The sequence below is a fragment of the Entelurus aequoreus genome, linkage group LG13 (genome assembly GCF_033978785.1).
Source record: "Entelurus aequoreus isolate RoL-2023_Sb linkage group LG13, RoL_Eaeq_v1.1, whole genome shotgun sequence".
NCBI lineage: Eukaryota > Metazoa > Chordata > Actinopteri > Syngnathiformes > Syngnathidae > Entelurus > Entelurus aequoreus.
Window position 1 is genome coordinate 67424671 of NC_084743.1, and position 22468 is coordinate 67447138.

The 22468-nt window shown below is 37.9% G+C and overlaps 2 protein-coding genes across 4 annotated transcripts in view; both read left to right on the plus strand.

Moving 5' to 3' along the window:
- The first annotated feature begins 14 nt into the window (after nucleotides 1–14).
- On the plus strand, nucleotides 15–15497 carry bcl7bb (BAF chromatin remodeling complex subunit BCL7B b). Of its 3 annotated transcripts, XM_062068273.1 has the most exons (7): nucleotides 22–204; nucleotides 629–704; nucleotides 814–904; nucleotides 6072–6233; nucleotides 6927–7030; nucleotides 9274–9344; nucleotides 11400–15345. In XM_062068273.1, coding segments are annotated over exons 1-7 (618 nt in total). In that variant the 5' UTR covers nucleotides 22–91; the 3' UTR covers nucleotides 11401–15345. The 3 variants fall into 3 exon arrangements, with proteins under 3 accessions (XP_061924258.1, XP_061924257.1, XP_061924256.1); XM_062068274.1 differs by having other exon boundaries at nucleotides 15–204; nucleotides 6933–7030; nucleotides 9274–15497; XM_062068272.1 differs by having other exon boundaries at nucleotides 25–204; nucleotides 9274–15349.
- Nucleotides 15498–18138: 2641 nt separating this feature from the next.
- baz1b (bromodomain adjacent to zinc finger domain, 1B) overlaps nucleotides 18139–22468 on the plus strand; it is a 25087-nt gene continuing 20757 nt past the window's right edge. Inside the window, exon 1 of the mRNA XM_062068252.1 lies at nucleotides 18139–18862. Coding sequence (XP_061924236.1) covers nucleotides 18744–18862 — 119 coding nt within the window. The 5' untranslated portion in view covers nucleotides 18139–18743. The remainder of the gene's footprint in view (nucleotides 18863–22468) is intronic.

Consider the following 22468-nt stretch of genomic DNA (forward strand, 5'->3'; position numbering starts at 1 on the left):
GTAAAGATTACAGCGGGGTGAAATCTCGCGAGATCTCTCCGGTATTGACCAAGCGGGGGCTAGATCTTAAGTTTTCCTCATGCATCATTAGATGATTCATAACACCGTCAAGATGTCGGGACGATCAGGCCGTGCAGAGACCAGGAGTCGTGCTAAAGATGACATCAAAAAGGTTCTGGCTGCCATCGAGAAAGTGCGGAAATGGTACGTAGCGTGTCCAGTTAACAATACGGAGGGAATGTTTTAGCGGGCCATCGGTAGTTAGCTGCTACGTCGTTCAACTAACTTCAGTCGGAAAAGTTCAATGATCGACGGGGCTTGTAGCCAATCAGTGTGTCTGTTTGCTAAAAGAAGGCGGGGCTATTGGATTTTTTTCCGCCAGGAGCTGTCAATATGGCTGCAGCTCAGCACTACTTATTGCGAGATCCAGTTGACGATTTCATGTGACAGTAAGAAGCACGACATCCCAGACACGTCAGCGTCATTTGCACACGACGGACACGTACTTAATTTGCCGTGCATTTTAGAAAGCACGATGCTCTGTAGGGGACGTGGATCAAATCCACCGATAAAGGGGAGATGATTGTTAGCTTTTGTCTAAATATAGCCAAACTACTTTAATCCTCAGGGAGAAGAAATGGGTGACTGTTGGAGACACGTCCCTGCGCATATTCAAGTGGGTGCCGGTGACAGAAACAAAGCAGGTGGGGTTGCACATTTTTTTTTTTTTTTTTTTTTTTTTTTTTGGAGGTAACTCCCTGATATACAGTATTGGATGTGTGAGTGTGTGACTCATCAGTGCTTTCATGTCAGATCTATCGCAGCAAATCTACTGCAGGTGGAGACGTCAGAGGACTCAAAGATGTGGTGCTGGAAAACACAAACTCTTTGCCAGATTTCGCTGGTGAGTGTCCAGGTGGATTTGTTACAAATACATCAATGGCCGTGAAAATATTGGATTTTACCACCCTGTTTAATCACGTACAGTGGTACTTCAATTTTCTTACACCACACTTTTTGTATATTTCGGTTTGCACGAATTTTTTTTTGGCAGTTTTCATCGCACGGCACCGTTGCATGTGACAAAGTAGTCGGTTTGACTGCGAACGCCAAAACAAAGAAGAAAAAAAAGATTGTGCTTTTGTATGTGTATAATAAGTACCGTATTTTTCGGACTATAAGTCACAGTTTTTTTCCATAGTTTAGCCGGGGGTGCGACTTATACTCAGGAGCGACTTATGTGTGAAATTATTAACACATTACCGTAAAATATCAAATAATATTATTTAGCTCATTCACGTAAGAGACTAGACCTATAAGATTTCATGGGATTTAGCGATTAGGAGTGACAGATTGTTTGGTAAACGTATAGCATGTTCTATATGTTATTTGAATGACTCTTACCATAATATGTTGCGTTAACATACCGGGCACGTTCTCAGTTGGTTATTTATGCGTCATATAACATACACTTATTCAGCCTGTTGTTCACTATTCTTTATTTATTTTAAATTGCCTTTCAAATGTCTATTCTTGGTGTTGGGTTTTATCAAATAAATTTCCCCCAAAAATGCGACTTATATTCCAGTGCGACTTATATATGTTTTCTTTCCTTCTTTATTATGCATTTTCGGCCGGTGCGACTTATACTCCGGAGCAGCGACTTATACTCCGAAAAATACGGTATATATGCGTATACATATATACGCATATATGTGTGTGTATATACAGTACAGGCCAAACGTTTGGACGGCGTGGCGAAGTTGATAGAGTGGCTGTGCCAGCAATCGGAGTGTTGCTGGTTACTGGGGTTCAACTCCCACCTTCTACCTTCCTAGTCACGTCCGTGGTGTCCTTGGGCAAGACACTTCACCCTTTGCCTCTGATGGCTGCTGGTTAGCGCCTTGCATGGCAGCTCCCGCCATCAGTGTGTGAATGTGTGTGTGAATGGGTAAATGTGGAAATACTGTCAAAGCGCTTTGAGTACCTTGAAGGTAGAAAAGCGCTATACAAGTATAACCCATTTATCATTATAATTACCTTCTCCTCATTCAATGCGTTTTCTTTATTTTCATGACTATTTACATTGTAGATTGTCCCTGAAAGCATCAAAACTATGAATGAACACGTGTGGAGTTATGTACTTAACAAAAAAAGGTGAAATAACTGAAAACATGCTTACTGCTTTGCACACTCTTGGCATTCTCTCAATGAGCTTCAAGCACACCCGTGAAGTGAAAACCATTTAAGGTGACTACCTCTAGAAGCTCATCGAGAGAATGGCAAGAGTGTGCGAAAAAGTAATCGGAGCAAAGGGTGGCTATTTTGAAGAAACTGGAATAGAAAACATGTTTTTAGTTATTTCACCTTTTATTGGTAAGTACATAACTCCACATGTGAGTTTTGATGCCTTCAGTGACAATCTACAATGTAACTGCACTTTTTGTCCATTCATAGGCGCTGGAGCCTATCTCAGCTGCATAAAAATAGTTTTCATGTATGAAATTTAGTCTTACACATAAGGCTGCCAATTATGGCCAAAATAATAATTAAGATTATTTTTATCAATATTGAAATCATGATTACGGATTGTTAAACAGTGTTGGGGTGAGGTGTGAACGCAATACCATCATGTAATTTGTACTGTCTAATAAAAAGGCTATAGATAAACGTTATCCATATATCTAAATACAAGTATTTATTTTTTGTTCATTAATTATATCAACAATCTTTTTGTCATTACATAATGCCTTTGTCTCTATTTTTACATTTTGATTGAGAGGTATTTTTATATAATTTATGTATTTTTTCTAGTTATGTACATTTATATTTACATGTACATGCTGTATCGGGACAGATCCATTAAGATTTTGAGCAGAAATATGTCGTTTAGGAATTAACTATGCACAATAAAACATTAACAAAAAGCTATGTCACATGAATGCTTTTTAAAGTAGTACCTTTGTGACATGAAAAAAACACAAGTAGTGTAAAAAAAACATGGTGTTTACTTTTCGATATCAGTATAAAACTAAAAGCAGTTTGACTAATGAAGATGTAGTCTAATAAACAAGCTTTGTTCTTCTCCAACACCTCCTAGTGGTTCAGTACAACAGTTTGGCCAACAAAAATAAACAGGAGCTATCCTTCCCACATCAAATACACAATCTTCACAGCCTGCATTAAGTTTGATGAGATGACAAAACATTATACAGGCATGTGATTTCCATCTTTTTTCCCTCTGTAAAAATATAATAAAATATTTTCCGTTTTTCTTCGTTATTTCTGACCTACGATGTGTGTTAAAATGTTGATCCGTCTCTTTGCCATACATGCCAACAACTACGGTTTTCCCGTAATGATTACGGCTGCCGTGGTAAAAACTACGGTTTTCCATTAAAAATGATTAACTTAAAAATCGAAGCTACGTAGCGAAGCAACTCCACGGGCAGGGGACAAAATATACGGGAAACATCCATAATGATTTGTTGGTTTACGTATAAGAACATCCATGATTGGTTGGTTGGTTTACTATGATGAGTCACGATTTTTATTTAATTAAATTAATTTAATTTGAGTTGTTTACCATGTAAGCCCAAATCAAAACTGCTCTCGACATGGAATACGTGAAATACACATTTTAGAACACACATGATTGTAGCAGACGTGATGACTTTTGCTACAGTATAGCCTGTCTAAATGCTAAATTTCATTTCCATTGGTGTTTTAGAACAAGACAATAGCTGACATTTTGTTCATTATTTCTACTCTTTATATTTAACATTGAATAGTTGAATAATTTTGAAACATATACACCATGACTGCAAAATATTTGTTATTTCATGCTATAAATCACGAATGGTTATTCAGATAAAGGAAGTTAGCTAATAGAATAAACATTGCTTGTACTCTTTATGATTTTTGCATTTGAAGCGGTTAGAAGTGGAGAGGGAGTCGAAGAGACAGAAATTGGCTACAAAATACAAGGCAGAATCCACTAAAGCAGAAACAAAAAGGAAAATGCAAGCTGCTCAGAAATTTGCCAGGAAGGCTCATGTCAGAGCCATCAAAGCAAAATGCCAAAGTAATGTGTGAATGAACCAAAGTAATGTGTAAATAATGTAAATAACTAGATGAACCATCTGTGGCTGTGAATTGAACACTTGTAAGGTTGTAAATACTGTATAGAGTAGGCTAACCCAGTGTTTTTCAACCACTGTGCCGTGGCACACTAGTGTGCCGTGAGATACAGTCTGGTGTGCCGTGGGAGATTGTCTAATTTCACCTATTTGGGTTAAAAATATTTTTTGCAAACCAATAATTATAGTCTGCAAATGATGTGTTGTTGTTGAGTGTCGGTGCTGTCTTGAGCTCGGCAGAGTAACCGTGTAATACTCTTCCATATCAGTAGGTGGCAGCAGGTAGCTAATTGCTTTGTAGATGTTGGAAACAGCTGGAGGCAGTGTGCAGGTAAAAAGGTGTCTAATTCTTAAACCACAAATAAACAAAAGGTGAGTGCCCCTAAGAAAAGGCATTTAAGTTTAGGGAAGGCTATGCAGAACGAAACTACAACCGAACTGGCTACAAAGTATACAAACTATGTATTTTTTTGTATTTAGTGTATTTAGTGTATTAGATTCTGCAACTAGTGTTTGGATCCCACTGTACGCAATATCTGAAGAGCATGGAAAAAAGCATTTCACTGTGGTGTACTCTGCATGTGACGAATAAAACCTTGAACCTTGAACCTTGAAAGGAAACAAAAATGAATGCTGGACGACAGCAAAGACTTACTGTGGAGCAAAGACAGGAAAATACCAAAACAAGAGAAAAAGCCACCAAAATAGGAGCGCAAGACAAGAACTAAAACACTACACACAGGAAAACAGCAAAAAAATACAAATAAGTCAGGGTGTGATGTGACAGGTGGTGACAGTACACCTACTTTGAGACAAGAGCTATACTGATGCATGCTTGGTTATGGTTTAAAGTCATACCCAACAATTGCGACAACGACTTTTTACTGTCAACTGAGATTCGTTTTTTAATGATTTCTGCTGGTAAGTAAGTAAGTAAGTACCCATGATATTCACACACACTATTGGTGTGCCTCCGGATTTTTTCAACGCAAAAAATGTGCCTTTGCTCAAAAATGGTTGAAAAACACTGGGCTAACCCATGTGGTTCCTGTGGATGTGAACACAAGTTGTAATTACTGTAGTAACTAAATAGCATAGTGACAGAAACAGACATAGTGATTCATTTGGATGAATGGGGTATTATGTATTTATGTAAACTCTGTTGATAATTTTTAAATTCTTTAAACACTAAAGCATATTTTAATGTTGCTTTTTTTTGCCAAACTTTGCATGTTCAATTGCTGAAAACTATGAGCTTCGGAGTGTGGGTGTGGCTTCTTTATTGGACTTCCTCTTCATTAGCCAAACTGCTTTGTGTTTTATTTTGATATCAAAAAGTAAACGCCATGTTTTTTTTTACATTACTTGTGTTTTGTTCATGTCACAAAGGTATTACTTTAAAAAAAAGCATTCATGCAAAGTCTACTATATGACACCTGCAAATGAGACTCAACAAAACACGATATAAAACCTGCCCGGCACAATTATCATAACATGTTACTTAGGGAAAAAAAAGAAGGTTTGATTAATAAACAATTGACATTTATGAAAACATGAACACACACAGAAGTACAGAAAATTGGTACCGGTATCAATTCTCAGGTACTGGGAACCGGTACTGTTTCAATTCAATTGTGAAATGTATGCCTATGTTTAGATGTTTGAATCGGCAAGATGTATGGTTTTGTAATACAACAAAAAACAGCAACAGAAGCGAGATAAGCCTACCCTGCACCTCAGACACCGCAATTTAACAGCGCACCTTTTAATTTAAAATAAAATTTAATATGTAAGGGTCCCAGCTCCATCTCTCCATCAGTTTGGGGGCTTTGGCCTGGAAAACGCTGAAGACCCCTGCTTTATATAATGAAAAAATTATAAAACCAAACAGATGTAATGCTAAATTTGACTCTCCCACATTGTTTGCATCAGATGAAAATAGCAACCAGAGCTTCCTGTCTGACGTCTATCATGCCAAGATGGACAACAACAGCAACAGCACCTCCAGCTCACAGCAGGTCAGCCCTCCTCATACCTCGAACCTCCGAACTGAAGACTCTCAACCGCCAATGCTCGGCCAAGAGATTGTGGATGGTAAGTCATTGACTTGCTTTTTCATGCATTGGTGTTCACTCAAAATTATTACAGTGGAACTTCGATGTACGAACTTAATTGGTTCTTGAACAGGGTTTGTAAACAGAAAAGCCTGCATAGTGAAACGAATGTCTCCATCAAGAAACAATGTAAACATGGATAATGGGTTTGAACCTTGACAAAAGTCCATATTTTTGTAAAAGTTTGTATACTTTGAACACAATATAAAGCACTATAAAGCACTGTGTTTTAAACAAACATAACAAGGAGGTGATGGATCCACTATCTATTTCATAACAATGCCAAAACAACAACTAGCTGAACTGCTTACACGCACACACTGTCACTAGCCCTGTGGTGCCCCCACAGTTTGAAATCACAAAGCTCCTCAACTTTAACAGGCAGGTCGCTGTTATTGGGAATACAAAACAAATACAAATACAATACAAATCCACCAGAAAATGATTAGCCCGCCCACAATGACTGTGCTGCCGGGCACAAAATGGTGGCGCTGCGAGGCACACAACGGGCGGAATAAATGTGCATACACTGACATAAAAGCTGGTGGTTCGTAAATCAAAAGGTTTGTACAATGAGGGGTTCGTAAATCAAGGTTCCACTGCATTTATTTTTAAATTTCTTCAATGCTAATCCTTCATTTAAAAACAAAATGTTGACACCTAACAAATCCAGAACCAGTTCACTCTGGACAGGATGGAGCAGATGAGCCTCCAACTCTGATTAAGGAAGATCTTCTATCATCAGGCACTGGCAGACGGAGCGCCCCAGACACACAGGTTAAACATCAATCAGCATTCTTCTTTATTACTTTATGTCAAAACTAGGCTTGTACGGTATACCAGTACTAATAAAGTACGGCGGTACTAATGAATTAATAATGGTACTATATAGGGATGTCCGATAATGGCTTTTTGCCGATATTCCGATATTGTCCAACTCTTTAATTACAGATACCGATATCAACCGATACCGATATATACAGTCGTGGAATTAACACATTATTATGCCTAATTTGGACAACCAGGTATGGCGAAAATAAGGTCCTTTTTTAAAAAAAATAATAAAATAAGATAAATAAATTAAAAACATTTTCTTGAATAAAAAAGAAAGTAAAACAATATAAAAACAGTTATATAGAAACTAGTAATTAATGAAAATGAGTAAAATTAACTGTTAAAGGTTAGTACTATTAGTGGACCAGCAGCACGCACAATCATGTGTGCTTACGGGCTGTATCCCTTGCAGACTGTATTGATATATATTGATATATAATGTAGGAACCAGAATATTAATAACAGAAAGAAACAACCCTTTTGTGTGAATGAGTGTAAATGGGGGAGGGAGGTTTTTTGGGTTGGTGCACTAATTGTAAGTGTATCTTGTGTTTTTTTTATGTTGATTTAATTTAAAAAAATAAAAAATAAAAAAAAACCGATACCGATAATAAAAAAAAACGATACCGATAATTTCCGATATTACATTTTAAAGCATTTATCGGCCGATAATATCGGCAGGCCGATATTATCTGACATCTCTAGTACTATAGTTTACTACCGGTATACAATATTTTTTTTACGGACAATGTCACGTCGACACCTCGTGACATTGCTGGTAATACGAGCAGAGGCACATGTTCGGCAACACACACACACAGAGTACTTACAAGCAGTCACAGTGATGAAGCAATGGAAGCATTTTGGCTTATAAAAACTAACAGTATAGGTGAAGCTCTAAACACTGAAGCACCACTCTGCACAAGGTGCTTTAAAACATGGCTAGCTAGCTAGCAGCTAACGTTCATCCGCAGTCGGCAGTATTTTAGCTATTTCTAAATCACTAATCCTTGCTTCCGTGGCGACCAATAATCTACGGTTCTTACAATTATCATTCCTAAAGAACGAGGAATAGTGAAACATTCTTTACTTCACACTGTAGGAGGATACACTAGCTAACCGCTAACAGCGAGCTAGCGCTCCTGAATTTAAAGCTGCCAAGCCTCACGCTTTGAGTGTTAAAGTCACGCAATGTAACTCATTCTCGCGCCACACTTGACATTTCTTACTTTCCCCTTTCACTGCTCTATATAGATATTTTTTCCTCGCGGCTGGCCGTAGTTCAAGTAACTCTCATTGCCTGACTGAAATTACCAATCCTCGAACAATTTATGAATTATTGTGCCTAAATCTAGCCAACCACGGAAGGCACCACGCAACATAAACCAATCAGAAGCAACTCTGATTGGTTCACTTTGGGACTTTGTCGCTAAATCTAGTATCTTTGAACTCCTCTTAGTCACTTTCTTTCTCAAAAGGGACTAGCGACAAATCTAGCGACTTTTTTTTAGATGTTTTGGTGACAAGAAAGCGCGTATCACTCTAATGTCCGCAAATTACAAGCGGTGCTGCAACATATTGTTGAAAATATGTCACTAGACCCTGGAGAACTTTAAGTATGACTAATATATGACCCTGTATTTACTTGCTATTGGATTGATACTAGATTTTGTACTATCATCCAAAACTAATGAATCCGAACAACAGAAGAATAAGTGATAATTACATTTTAACAGAAGGGTAGATAGAACATGTTTGAACAGAAAGTAATCAGATATTAACAGTAAATGAACAAGAAGAAGAATAATCAATTTCCTACCACTTTTCCTTCAAAATTTTGACAAAATAATGGAATGGAAAATGACACAATATGTTGCTGCATATGTCCGCAGTCAAATTAGGAGCATTTGTTTGCTTTCTTACTACTCAAGGAGAAGTTTTCTAGTATGTTCTCCATGTTTTGTAATGCCAAAAGTGTTCTTAGATTACAATAAGAAACATATATTTAATTTATCATAAGATGTTTTGTTAAAATAAAGCCAAAAATTATTATTTTTTTGTCGTGCCCTTTATTTTGAAAAGTACCAAAATACGTTTTGGTACCGGTACCAAAATATTGGTATCGGGAGAACCCCTGTCTAAACTTGGCAAAAGTAATCTTTATATTCGTTATTTTCTTTCTACAGGAAGAATCGGATGAATCAGGAGCCCCTCCCTTGAAGAAGATTTGCAGTGGAGAAAATACCGTTTTAAGATAGTTGAGTTTACACATCAGCAAACAAAACGTATCCATAACTGCCCAACATTAAGGCTCTGGTGTATTCTTTATATACCCTCAACTGGCATTTCATTTTCTGTACAATCTTATCTTGGCTTCCAGCATATTCTTCTTTGTATTTTAAGTATGCTCGTCATTTTTTAAACTCTTTCTCCAGAGGAGGAATAATTTGAAGACTATTATTTGTTGTTTTTATGAATTACAGTAAATCTACACATTTCAGAAATGGTTTCTACTAGAATGCAGGCGATAGAGATCTGTCCGAGGGAAGGGCTCATACAGTAGGAAGGGAATTCATATGGCCCCATTTGTCCCGGTTTACCTGACACATGAAACGTGAACAATTAGGGGTTGCACTATCCACTTTAGCCACCAGACGGCAGTAGAATGTTGAATATCTTAAAATGTGTTTTGTGGCAATTTCAACTTTGACCACAGCGCCAGTTGCTCTGTAGAGTGGTGCTTTCCATCATTTTCAGCAGACTGCATTGCAAAATGATTAACCCCTCCCTCTCATGCGAGATCCACCCAAGAACGGGACCATATGAATCCCTTCCCTACTGTGAAACAGTGTCACACCGCTGAGATCTTTAGTAGAGGGTCCATTGCCTTGCTTAAGAGCACGTCAGCAGGTGCACAACACAATTGAGTATTTGATGAATTGAGCTCTACCACATGATACAAAATTAAGCTAAAAAATAAGCAATTTGATGTGTTAAAAATGTTTCTCCTTTTAATCAGGGGAGTCCAGAGTGTGCAGCTTGTTTTTAATTGGGCATAGAGTATTCAACAAATTATTATTAATGAGATGTATTATATATTACACAAAATGATTTGTCACTTATATCACAAAGCTAAAATGTACATGTTTTGTTCAGATAGCTTAGCATTTATTTCCCTATATTGCATCTTTAATGCACAAAATGCAACTTGTATTTAAAGTTTAGACCAGGGATCAACTCAACTTTTGGTTGCGGACCTGTGTTCAGTAACATAGGCTGTTTGCTATAGAGTCGCGTCTTTTGAGTGGCTCTATTAAGTGAACAATAGTTTGTTTGCAAGCCTTTCTTACATTTTATTTGGATGTTGCAAAAATTATTTGATTTCAAGGGTTCAATGAAGAAAACGACACCAGCCAAAGGCTCAACACAGTGCCATGAAAAAGTATTTGCCCCCTTCTCAAATTCTTATTTTTTTATGTTTAAGATCATCAAACAAATGTAAATATACAAAAATAAACCAAGTAAGGGGGTATGGTATTTTTTTTAGTCATAAAGAAATACAATCATGTGTGCTTACGGACTGTATCCCTGCAGACTGTATTGATCATTATTGATATATAATCTATATAGTGTGTTTTTTATGTTGATTTAATAAAAATTACAAAAACATTTATTTATTTTTTTTAATGTGCGGCCCGGTACCAATCGGTCCACGGACCGGTACCGGCCCGGTGGTTTGAGACCACTGGTGTAAAGCACGTCATCACTGGACTCTAGAGCAGTGGAGACGCATTCTCTGGACTGATGAATCACGCTTTTCCGTCTGGCAATCTGATGGACCAGTCTGGGTTTGGAGTTTGCCAGGAGAACGCTACATTTCGGACTGCATTGTGCCGACTGTGAAATTTGGTGTAGGAGGAATTATGGTGTGGGGTTGTTTGTCAGGAGTTGGGCTTGGCCCCTTAGTTCCAGTGAAAGGAATTTAGAATGCTCCAAGATAACCAAACATTTTGGACAATTCCATTGGATGGCACTTCAAGTTCATATGTGAGTAAAGACAGGTGGCCAAATACTTTTGGCAATATAGTGTATGTTGGCCTACTCTTCCTTGCAGATTAAAAAAAATGTTTTTACCATGCCACGGAATTTCAATCGAATTCAAGTCCGAACCACTCCAAAACCTTCATTTTTGGGTTCTTAAGGCCATTCAGAAGTTGATTTGCTGCTGCGTTTTGGATCGTTGTTCTGCTGCAATACCCAAGTGCATTTCCACTTGAGGTCACAAACTGATTGGTCGATCATTCTCCTGCAGAATTATCTGGCAAAGAGCAGAGTCCATGTTTCCAACGATCACGACAAGTCAGCAAGGTCCTGAAGCAGTAAAGCAGCCCCAGACCATCATTCTACCAGCACCACGTTTGACTGTTGGTATGTTCTTTTTCTGAAATGCTGTTACAAATGTAACAAGAAACACACCTTCCAAAAAGATCAACTTTCATCTCGTCAGTCCATAGAATATTCTCCCAAAAGTCGTGGGAATCATTCAGATGTTTTGAGGGTTTTTTTTTTGGCAAAAGTAAGACAAGCCTTTATGTTCTTTATGGTCAGCAGTGGTTTTTGCCATGGAACTCTGCCATGTCTGCCCAGTTTCTTCCTTATGGTTGAGTAAAGATCACTGACTTAACTGAGGCAGGAGAAGCCTGCAGTTCTTTGGATGCCCTTGTGACCTGGATGATGGCTCTTGGGGTAATTTTTGTAGGCAGGCCACTTCTAGGCCACATTTCTCTGTTTGTAGATAATGGCTCTCATCGGGGGTTCGCTGAGTCCTAAAGCTTTAGAAATGGCTTTGTAACCCTTTCTAGACTGATAGATGTCAATTACTTTGTCCTGAAGGAATCAATAAAGTACTATCTATCTATCATCTAGGATCGCGGCATTTTGTTGCATCATTTTGAGAACTTTTGACTGAATTAATTTTGTCAGACAGGTTTTATTGAAGAAAGTTCTTGGTTGAACAGGTCTAGAGGTATTCAAGTTTGGGTGTGGTCAGTGAAATTGAACTCAGATTTCCAAAAAATGTAATTAGCCATGGTAAGTTCAAGGGGGTCAATTACTCTTTTACATAGGGCCAGGTAGGTTTGGATAGCTTTTTTTCCCTTAGAATAGTAAATTATCATTTAAAAACTGCATTTTCTGTTTACTTTGGTTATCTTTGTCCAACATTTAAATTTGTTTGATAGTCTTAAACATTTTAGTGGGAAATATAAAAAAAAAATACAACATTTGAGAAGGGGGCAAATACTTTTTTTACGGCGCTAAGTTTATTTATTACAACTTAAACCAAAAATTAAGAATTTTAAACTTGTTGGCCTACTGGGTTTCTAATTATTTGTAATCTATAACCAGCAAAATATTAGGAAATGAAGCAAAATATTATTTCCATATTTTACTCTATTAATATTGTCAATTTAAAAAAAATCAGATTAATTAAATGAAAAAAGACTCCAATATTTTAACAAAAATGCAATTTTATTGTCAAAATGTCATCCTGCAACATTTCTAAATGTTTTACTTGAATGCACGTTATTTATTTGCTCAAAACTTTGTAACAGTTTTATCTGAAGTCCAGTCAGAGTGTATTTTGAAGTGAAATTTGCCGGTTAAGTCAAAAGAATGTACCGCTTAAAATAAATTGTGTGATTCATCTACGTGTATACATGATTAGTGCGAAAACTTTTTGTGATTTATCACATGAGTTAACTCGTTAGTTTTGACAGTGATGACCAATTTTGGGTCGCTGTTTGTCATTAAGAGGTTGATGGTGGGGTCCTGCACCCAAACCAGTTAAGAATCACTAGTTTAGACAACCCTGCCTTAAATATGAATTACCCACAATCTCAGTTTTACTGAGGGCTTTACCAAAATCTGCATTTTTATGAATATATATTAAGAACACAACATTATTAGTTAATTTCAGAAAAGCGGTTCATATTGGCATGTGTGACAGCAAAATACAGTTACACAGATTTCTGGGCACAGTGGCTAAAATAAGCTTTATTCTGTGGACCATTTGGACAACATAATTTGTCCATTTACTAACACCAATACAGCCATAATGCAAATTTCAAATCTGAACCTGGGTAATAGCTGGCTAACTGAGTTCATATACCGTTGGAGGTGTAACAATAGTGTCATTACTGTAATTGTTGTTTGCAGCGGTGTAAACTGAACTACATCATACAAAGAGGCAATTATTAGCACTATTTCGTTTTGGTTTTGAAACTATTCAAAATTTTCAAAATTTGATTTTTAAAAATACTTTTTTAGACAATCTCCGTGCTTACTTGCTACATGTGAAAATCATACAGCAACTAAAAGGAGCTTTAAAAAAAAAAAAAGTTTTGTTATATACGAAATAATATATTAGGAGAATCGGTTTTCAGAATCAGAAATACTTTATTAATCCCCGAGGGGAAATTAAAATGTTCAGCACAATCCCATTCAAGATCAGACAAACATTACAGGGAGACAGAACAGGATCGCTGACAGGTCTGCCAACTTGAACTGAGAATCGTGTTGAACCGATTCTGAATCAACTTGCCTCCGTAATAATCGTGATCAAATTAAATCGAGAGATGTGATATTTGCATTAAACTACTATTTTGGTTGCTTTACTAGCTTAATGAAAGAAGAAACAATATAAAAACCTCTTTATGCAGTGCAGATGTGCAATAAAGCAAACTGCAACCACGGAAATGATGCTTCAATATATTTGCCACGACAAAACCTAAGTTTCATTACCGTTGCAAAGACAATATTTTAGATACAACTATAGGTCTGCAACGATAAACGATTGGCGGCGAATAGCAGACATTTTTTACCCCCTTTTTTAAATCCTCGCATGTTGAAAATGCAGTTTCAATATTGAAGATTTATTAGAAATAAAAAGAACAAAAGGTTGCACACATAATTCTGCTTTTTTCCCCTCAATTATTTTCCCTAAAATACGCATTGAGGCTTAAAGTGTGTTTTGTCCAATTGCAATCTGCAGCCCTCAATACAACTCTTGTTGTGGTTGGTGAGTGTATATACAGCAATGTCATTCATTGCGATACAGCAGGTGACAAAGTGACATTCCTCCCTGCTAAACCTTAGCTGTGTTGTCTTCTTGTGAAACTGATGGATGAATGTATTTGGTATCAACATATTGTTTAAAAAACCCCAAAACAAATAAATTCAATACCGCCAATGTACAGCTGCCTATGCATAGTTACCTATCATGTGTTTTGTCGCTTTTTTAGATTTTGGTAAGTCCAGCTTGGTGCTTTTTGGCAAAGTATTCTATGCCCTGTCAAGAGTTAAATATATAGAATGTTTAAAAAAATGCATTGTTGAAAAGAATATGTATTACAGATTGTTTGTTTATAACAGATGCCTAAGCCATATTAAACGCTACTTTCCATTTCAATCTACTGGATGATTTATTTTGAATTTGATCCTAACCATGATACCTTTTAAGCATTTTCAGTATATTAATTATGAATTCATATGGCATAGTTTCCACCGAGGGCCGCAAACTGAAAAATGGAAGCATGCAGGGACCATTTTGGATATTTTCCATTTTCAAAACCATTAGGGCTCCCTTTAATTTTGGTGAATGTTTAAGGTCCCGGGGAGCCAAAACGGTCTCAGTCATTGAAGTGATAAAAGCAAGTCAGATTTTTTTTTTTTTGGTTTACATTCAACGCTAAAATATCTATAGATCAACCTCAGATCCATCCATTGACATAAAACTTTATTTTTCGCCAATGCTTCATGCCCCTTTTTTTCAATGAAAACCTGTTTTTTATGGCAAAAACAAAGAATATGCAATATTTCTACTCCCCCGCCGCAAAAGTGGAATATTTGATGGGAATTAATTAAAGCCCCGAACAGCAATGACATTTTTTTAAATGAAAAAAACTGCCTGCATGCGAGCTTTGTGTTATTAGTGTCAATATTGCTACATGTTCTCCTTACATTGCAGTTGTTAGCTCTTTGATTCCATTTTTTATGTTGTTTTTTTAATAGTGTTTTTAAAATGTGCCGTGGGCCTTTAAAAAATTAGCTGCGGGCCGCAAATGGCCTCTGAGCCGCACTTTGGACACCACTGGCTGTCCTTATTGTCCAATGTGACGACACAATGGGATTAAAATATGGTCAGTGTATGTTTTGGTCATTACATTTTCTTTTCATAAATGGAAATTGGAAAACAAAAACGACTGGTTTAATTGAATTTTGTTTTAAAATACAAAAAAAGAAGTGTGAAAAACAAAGCGCTTTTTATTTGTATTGAAAAGTAATAACTAAATATTAAAAAATGGTTTGCTTTTCATTTTATATTTTATAGGGACAAGCGCTAGAAAATGGATGGATAACAATAAAGAAAATTCCCAGTAAACAGAAACGAAAAACAGACCAAAACGATGTTTTAGTTGCAGAGACCGGAAGTTGTATTTACAAGTAAAAGCGGGGATAATTACCACGGTATATGTCTGCCTGGCTGTGACTCTGGCTAAAATGTATTTGGAGCTCTACACTGAAATTATTTCAGACATAAAATAAAGAAGACTGATATTTTCAAAAATATCTACGCATGTATCAAAATAAAATGAAAAACAGACCAAAACGGATGTGTTTCATATTCCGCTACGAAAACCGGAAGTAGCTATTTTAAAGACAGGACCGCGGACGAACGTGTAAGAAAATGGTGCGTGACGAAGTTTGCCTTCTTTTTAGTGTGATATGTCCTCAGAAATATCTGCAGATCTAAAGTCATGTGCTATATCTGAAATAATTTATGTGCAGAGCTTCAAGTACATTTTATCGAGGCACACGGGTACCGTAGTATCCCCGCTTTTACTTTGAAAATAAAATGTCTGGTGTGCGAATATGAAGAAACATCCATTTTGGTCTGTTTTTCCGTTTCTGTTTAATGGGGATTTTCATTTGTCTTGAATTAAATATAAAATGAAAATCAAACCGTCTTTTATATTTAGTCATTGAGGATTTCTGCGGGTCATTAAAAACTTTAAAAGTAATTAAATATATTTGTATTGCATTAGATGGCATTCAAAATGACGTCCAGGGGCATTAAAAAATCATACGATTGTAATTGGCAACAAAAAAGTCAACAAAATAAAATACCCAACCCAGTTTTTCCAGTTTGGGGAAAAACTGCACATCAACATGTTTAATATTTACTCAAGTGAAATTTTTTTGCCCACAAATATCGAGAGTCCATTTTATTTCTATGTCTGTGTTCCTATTGAGGATACTTAAGTTATTGACCATACAATTACAATGGTTAAAAATACTAAAGTAATGAAAAATATGTTTATTGCGTTTAAAAATGTTTACTTGCATCATTATTATCCCTTATGATTGTGCTTAATTTGGCCACAGTTTATGTAAAATGTTCAACTATTCAACATTCATATTGCCAAATGCTTACAATTTTGTCTATACAGACAATTGTATGCTTTTGACCACATATAATAACACTCTGTAGTAGGACATGGGGATTAAAATTGTTTAGGTTGCATTAAAAAGGTACTAAACATGTTAACTGGATTTGCTGATGCCTGCAGAATCCCTGGTTGTTAGACTCAGACTTAGACAAACTTTATTGATCCACAAGGGAAGTTGTTCCACACAGTAGCTCAGTTTCAAAGGATGGAAATGATAATGCAGGTATTAAGTAGACTAAAAATGTACCATAGTAGCAATATAACATATATGTAATATGTACATATTATATATATCATAGTAGCATTGAACAGGCATTGAGTGAGCACAATGTGTCCGTCATGTCCTCATGTATTTTTATTTTTTCGGACTATAATGTGCAATAATGTTATATGTGTAAATGTATATATATGCATATGTATGGATATATGCATGTGTGTGGATATAGATACATATCTTTTTTTTAATCTTTTTTTTACTATTTATATTACTAAATTATTGTGTATGCACTTTAGAGGATCTGCTCCAATTTCGTTGTTCTTTGCACCTGTTCACTGTAATAATGATAATAAAACTATATTCTATTCTATATATACAGTATATAAAATATACTGTATATATTATATTATTTTATAGGTTTATATAATAAATAAATGGGTTATACTTGTATAGCGCTTTTCTACCTTCAAGGTACTCAAAGCGCTTTGACAGTATTTCCACATTCACCCATTCATAAAAACATTCACACACTGATGGCGGGAGCTGCCATGCAAGGCGCTAACCAGCAGCCATTATGAGCAAGGGTGAAGTGTCTTGCCCAAGGACACAACAGACGTAACTAGGATGGTAGAAGGCGGGCATTGAACCCCAGTAACCAGCAACCCTCCAATTGCTGGCACGGCCACTCTACCAACTTCGCCACGCCGTCCCCATATATATACATATACATATATGTCAATATATAACAAATCCCAATTACCATGTACAATATTACAGTATATATAAGCAGCAATTTTTTTTTAAATAAAATAGAGAGTATATCCAGCAGAAAATATACATTATAAACAAAGAGAGGTGGCCAACATAGAAATGTCTTGTTATTGCTTTTCAACAGCAAAAAAAAAACACTTTTATTTTCAATTGTAGCTTTTGTATTTTAAAACTAAATTAAAAAAAAAACAGTTGTCTTTCAATACTTATATTTTAATATTTGTGTATTTGGCTGAAAATTATTCTATTAACACGTTGAATTGTTTTACGTGGACCCCGACTTAAACAAGTTGAAAAACGTATTCGGGTGTTACCATTTAGTGGTCAATTGTACGGAATATGTACTGTACTGTGCAAGCTACTAATAAAAGTTTCAATCAATCAATCAATCAAAGACGTATACAATGTATTATATATATATAGTCTGGTGGGCAGGGTGTATTAGATTGACTGACAATGGACGTTCCGTGGCAGCCAATAGGACGTCACTTTAGGCCAGTTTGAGGCGGGCGACAATTAAGAGAGCCAATGGCTGTCAAGAGGAGGCGGGGCCAAATTGCAACGCCGCTTGCTGCCGGGGAAACGGAGAATCGAGGGTGTGCGAATTTGTGCCGGTTTGCGAGAAACTCCCGCCATTTCGACAGAGCCCTAACCTCTTCAGGATTTTTGCAAAAACTACCAACATTGATATTTTTTTTTTGCACCACACGACGAAGGAACATAGCGAAACTACAACCGCTGACTCCCCACCCGGACCAGCTTATTTAACGAGAAGTGTTCTTCGCGCGCCCAGACCTCCTGCCGGATTGAGACTATTGCCGCGAATTTGACTTGTAGGTAGAAGTTGGGCGAAATATTTTGGGGGTTGCGACCAAACAACCTGTTGGACACCGCTTGGAAGCAACATGACGCCGCTGCTAAAGCAGAGAAGAGACATTGGATGACTCGGAAGAAGCGCGCTGTTTTTTGTTGTGCAACGACATAGCAAAGCGGGCTAGCCTAGCCTAGCCTAGCTGCTACACGTTGAGCTCCAGCCAGGCCTACCGGTGGTGAGGTGACACATGCTATCAGGCGCTTGGATACATGCGAAGGTCATTTTCCTCCACGACAGCCTGTCCGTTTATTTAACCGAACAGTCGATTTTTGTGGAGTTACCGACATGGCGCCGCTTTTGGGCCGGAAACCGTACCCATTAGCTAAGCCGTTAGCCGAGCTGCCAGGCCCGGGAGAGGAGGTGCACATCATCGAGCACACCAAGGAGGCCTTCAGGAACAAAGAGTATCCTCCGTCGTCATGCTGTTTTACCCTGTCTAGACACGGACCCACGCGTGTCTCTTCCTTTGTCCGTGGCTAAACCTATGCTTAACATACCTACATACCCGTGTACGTGTACCTGTGTGTAATGTGAATTTGTTGTGATGTCACAGTTTTACACACGTTTAGCGTCACTCTTCTGCAACGTTAGCACTATCTTGCTCGCTTATTTTTACATCTTTTTTTTAATTTTATGAAGACATGTTCCCAACTTTTATAAAGCTGGCGCTTATTGTGTTACGTCATTCCGGAAAACGTCTACTTCGGTGCGAATCGGCTGTCAACCATTGTCGTTAGCCGAGTGCTAGTACATGCCGTGCTAATGTTGCTGTTTGGTCACGTACAGTACAATACGACAAGGCGGGGCGATACGGCTGAAAACTCACGATATACGGTTTTTTATATTGGACGATATCGATATTTATTGTGATTTATGGAAAATATGGACTAGGCGAAACGTCAGATGCAACTTTCTTCTGATTATAGTCAAGATTAAGAGTAGTTTATTTCAAAGGGGACAATGCAATTTCATAAAACACACATGGTTAAAAAAGCCAGAATTAGCCAGTTTTCATCTGTAGTCCCCAGTAAAAATTACAATTTAAAAGACCAAGAAAAAAAAGCACACAATACATATACGATATGATAAATAAAATACAACATCAAAACAGGCTCTCTTTTAGTGCTGGCAGCTGTATTGATTGATTGATTGAAACTTTTATTAGTAGGTTGTACAGTACAAATTCCGTACAATTGACCACTAAATGGTAGCACCCGAATAAGTTTTTCAACTTGTTTAAGTCGGGGTCCACGTAAATCAATTTATGTAGGTGTTGATAATACAACAGAATAGAATGGACTCTATTGTCATTATATTTGCATATAACGAGCTTAAGGACTCCAACTTAAGGGGCGGTAGTGGGAACAAATATGGGATAAAAATAAATTACACAAGAAGTAATAAAGATAAAACTAACAATTGAAATAAATAGACTACTTTCCAATAAAAATAATAAGCAATCCTGTACAATATACAAAATACTGTACAATATACAGAACAAGACAAGAATACCGGAGTGATAACAATCAGTGTCGGATGTATTGCACTCGAAGGGTAATGTGGCTCCGAAATGACAACACAGGCACAGCTTCTTTAAGACGGGCGCTTTACTTGGGTTTATGCCGAGAAAACTACAGGACAGGACATGAAATACAATGCTTTAGACATAGTCCAGTCACAGGCAAATAAAGTGCTAACAAAATGGCTACCTCGTGGCCGCCTGCCACTTCGGAGGTTCTTGGGCAGCAAATATTTCAGTCTTGTGCATACTAAATGGGCGTACAATAATTAAACCAATGTACTTTACAAATTTACAAAATAATTCGACACAATATGACAAAATACCTTGTGCAGCTAGCTAAATGTTCTTGCTGCTGCTGCGGATGGCTCGCTCAAAGTCTTTTGCATGTCTAGGCGAATGCGCGTCTCGCAGCCTCTTATACTAAACCAAAACCTCGCGAGAATAGCGGTGTAACAAAAGGAAATAAATTGCCCTTTTATAGCAAACAAAATTTGTCTTATTTATAAAAAATGTAACATAAATTCACAACCATAATAATCCATCCATCTTCTTCCGCTTATCCGAGGTCAGGTTGCGGGGACAGCAGCCTAAGCAGGGAAGCCCAGACTTCCCTCTCTCCAACCACTTCGTCCAGCTCCTCCCGGGGGATCCCGAGGCGTTCCCAGGCCAGCCGGGAGAGATAGTCTTCCCAACGTGTCCTGGGTCTTCCCCGTGGCCTCCTACCGGTCGGACGTACCCGAAACACCTCCCTAGGGAGGCGTTCGGGTGGCATCCTGACCAGATGCCCGAACCACCTCATCTGGCTCCTCTCGATGTGGAGGAGCAGCGGCTTTACTTTGAGCTTCTCCCGGATGACAGCTTCTCACCCTATCTCTAAGGGAGAGCCCTGCCACCCGGCGGAGGAAGCTCATTTCGGCCGCTTGTACCCGTGATCTTGTCCTTTCGGTCATAACCCAAAGCTCATGACCATAGGTGAGGATGGGAACGTAGATCGACCGGTAAATTGAGAGCTTTTCATTCCGGCTCAGCTTCTTCTTCACCACAACGGATCGATACAGCGTCCGCATTACTGAAGACGCCGCACCGATCCGCCTTTCGATCTCACGATCCACTGTTCCCTCACTTGTGAACAAGACTGCAAGGTACTTGAACTCCTCCACTTGGGGCAAGATCTCCTCCCCAACCCGGAGATGGCACTCCACCCTTTTCCGGGCGAGAATATACAAAATACTGTACAATATACAGAACAAGACAAGATTACCGGAGTGATAACAATCAGTGTCAGATGTGTTGCACTCGAAGGGTAATATTGCACAGTAGGGTATTAGGGTAGGATATTGTATAGGGGTGAATTATTTATTATAAGTTAGAGTTCAAGATGGTGACAGCTCTGGGAAAGAAGCTGTCTCTGAGCCTGTTATATAAGCCACATCTTCAATTTTTTTGTGAAGGCCTTGTTAGTTTATGGTCAACTTATTCAATACAAAGTCAATAGGGCTCAAGATTTTAGCTGTTACCTTTTTGTTGATGTCATAACTTTCTTAATATTTCCCCCATTTTAAAAAGGTTGGTATCATTGGAAATATAGCTATTTAAAAACAAAAATTGGATTTGGAAGTGGGCAGCACGGTGGAACAGGGGTTAGTGCATGTGCCTTACTATACGAAGGTCCTGAGTAGTCCTGAGTTCAATCCCGGGCTCGGGATCTTTCTGTGTAGAGTTTGCTTGTTCTCCCTGTGACTGCGTGGGTTCCGTCTGGGTATTCCGGCTTCCTCCCACCTCCAAAGACATGCACCTGGGGATAGGTTGATTGGCAACACTAAATTGGCCCTAGTGTGTGAATGTTGTCTGACTATCTGTGTTGGCCCTGCGATGAGGTGGCGACTTGTCCAGGGTGTACCCCGCCTTCCGCCCGAATGCAGCTGAGATAGGCTCTAGCACCCTCCGACCCCAAAAGGGACAAGCAATAGAAAATGGATGGATGGATTTGGAAGTGACGGAATATTTTAGTAAACATGGCTGCTCGGAGTCAGTGTGCGAATTGATCAATGTAAAGATATTTGGCAGAGTCACAGATAAATGTTTAACATAGGGATTCCAATTAATATTTTACTCACAATAGATTTTTGCAGAGGAGTTCTGTTGTGTTTAAAACTTGCCAGATTTTGTCAGTGCTTTGTGGCGCGAGTACTTATCCAAACCAATCCTAAAATTTTGATATTCTGGATAATCTAGAGCAGGGGTCCCCAAACTACAGCCCACGGGTCGAGTCTTCCCCCCACCGTCCAGAATCCGGCATGCGGGAAGTCCCAAGTATATATATGTTTATATATATATATATATATAAAAATATATATATATTTTTTTTATTTTTTTAAAATCTGTCCTTTCTAATCCATTTTCTACCGCTTGTCACTCGCGGTGTCTCCTTGCCGCTCAGGCAAATCATATTGTCTAAAAATGCATTTTTCCATCGATAACGTGACAT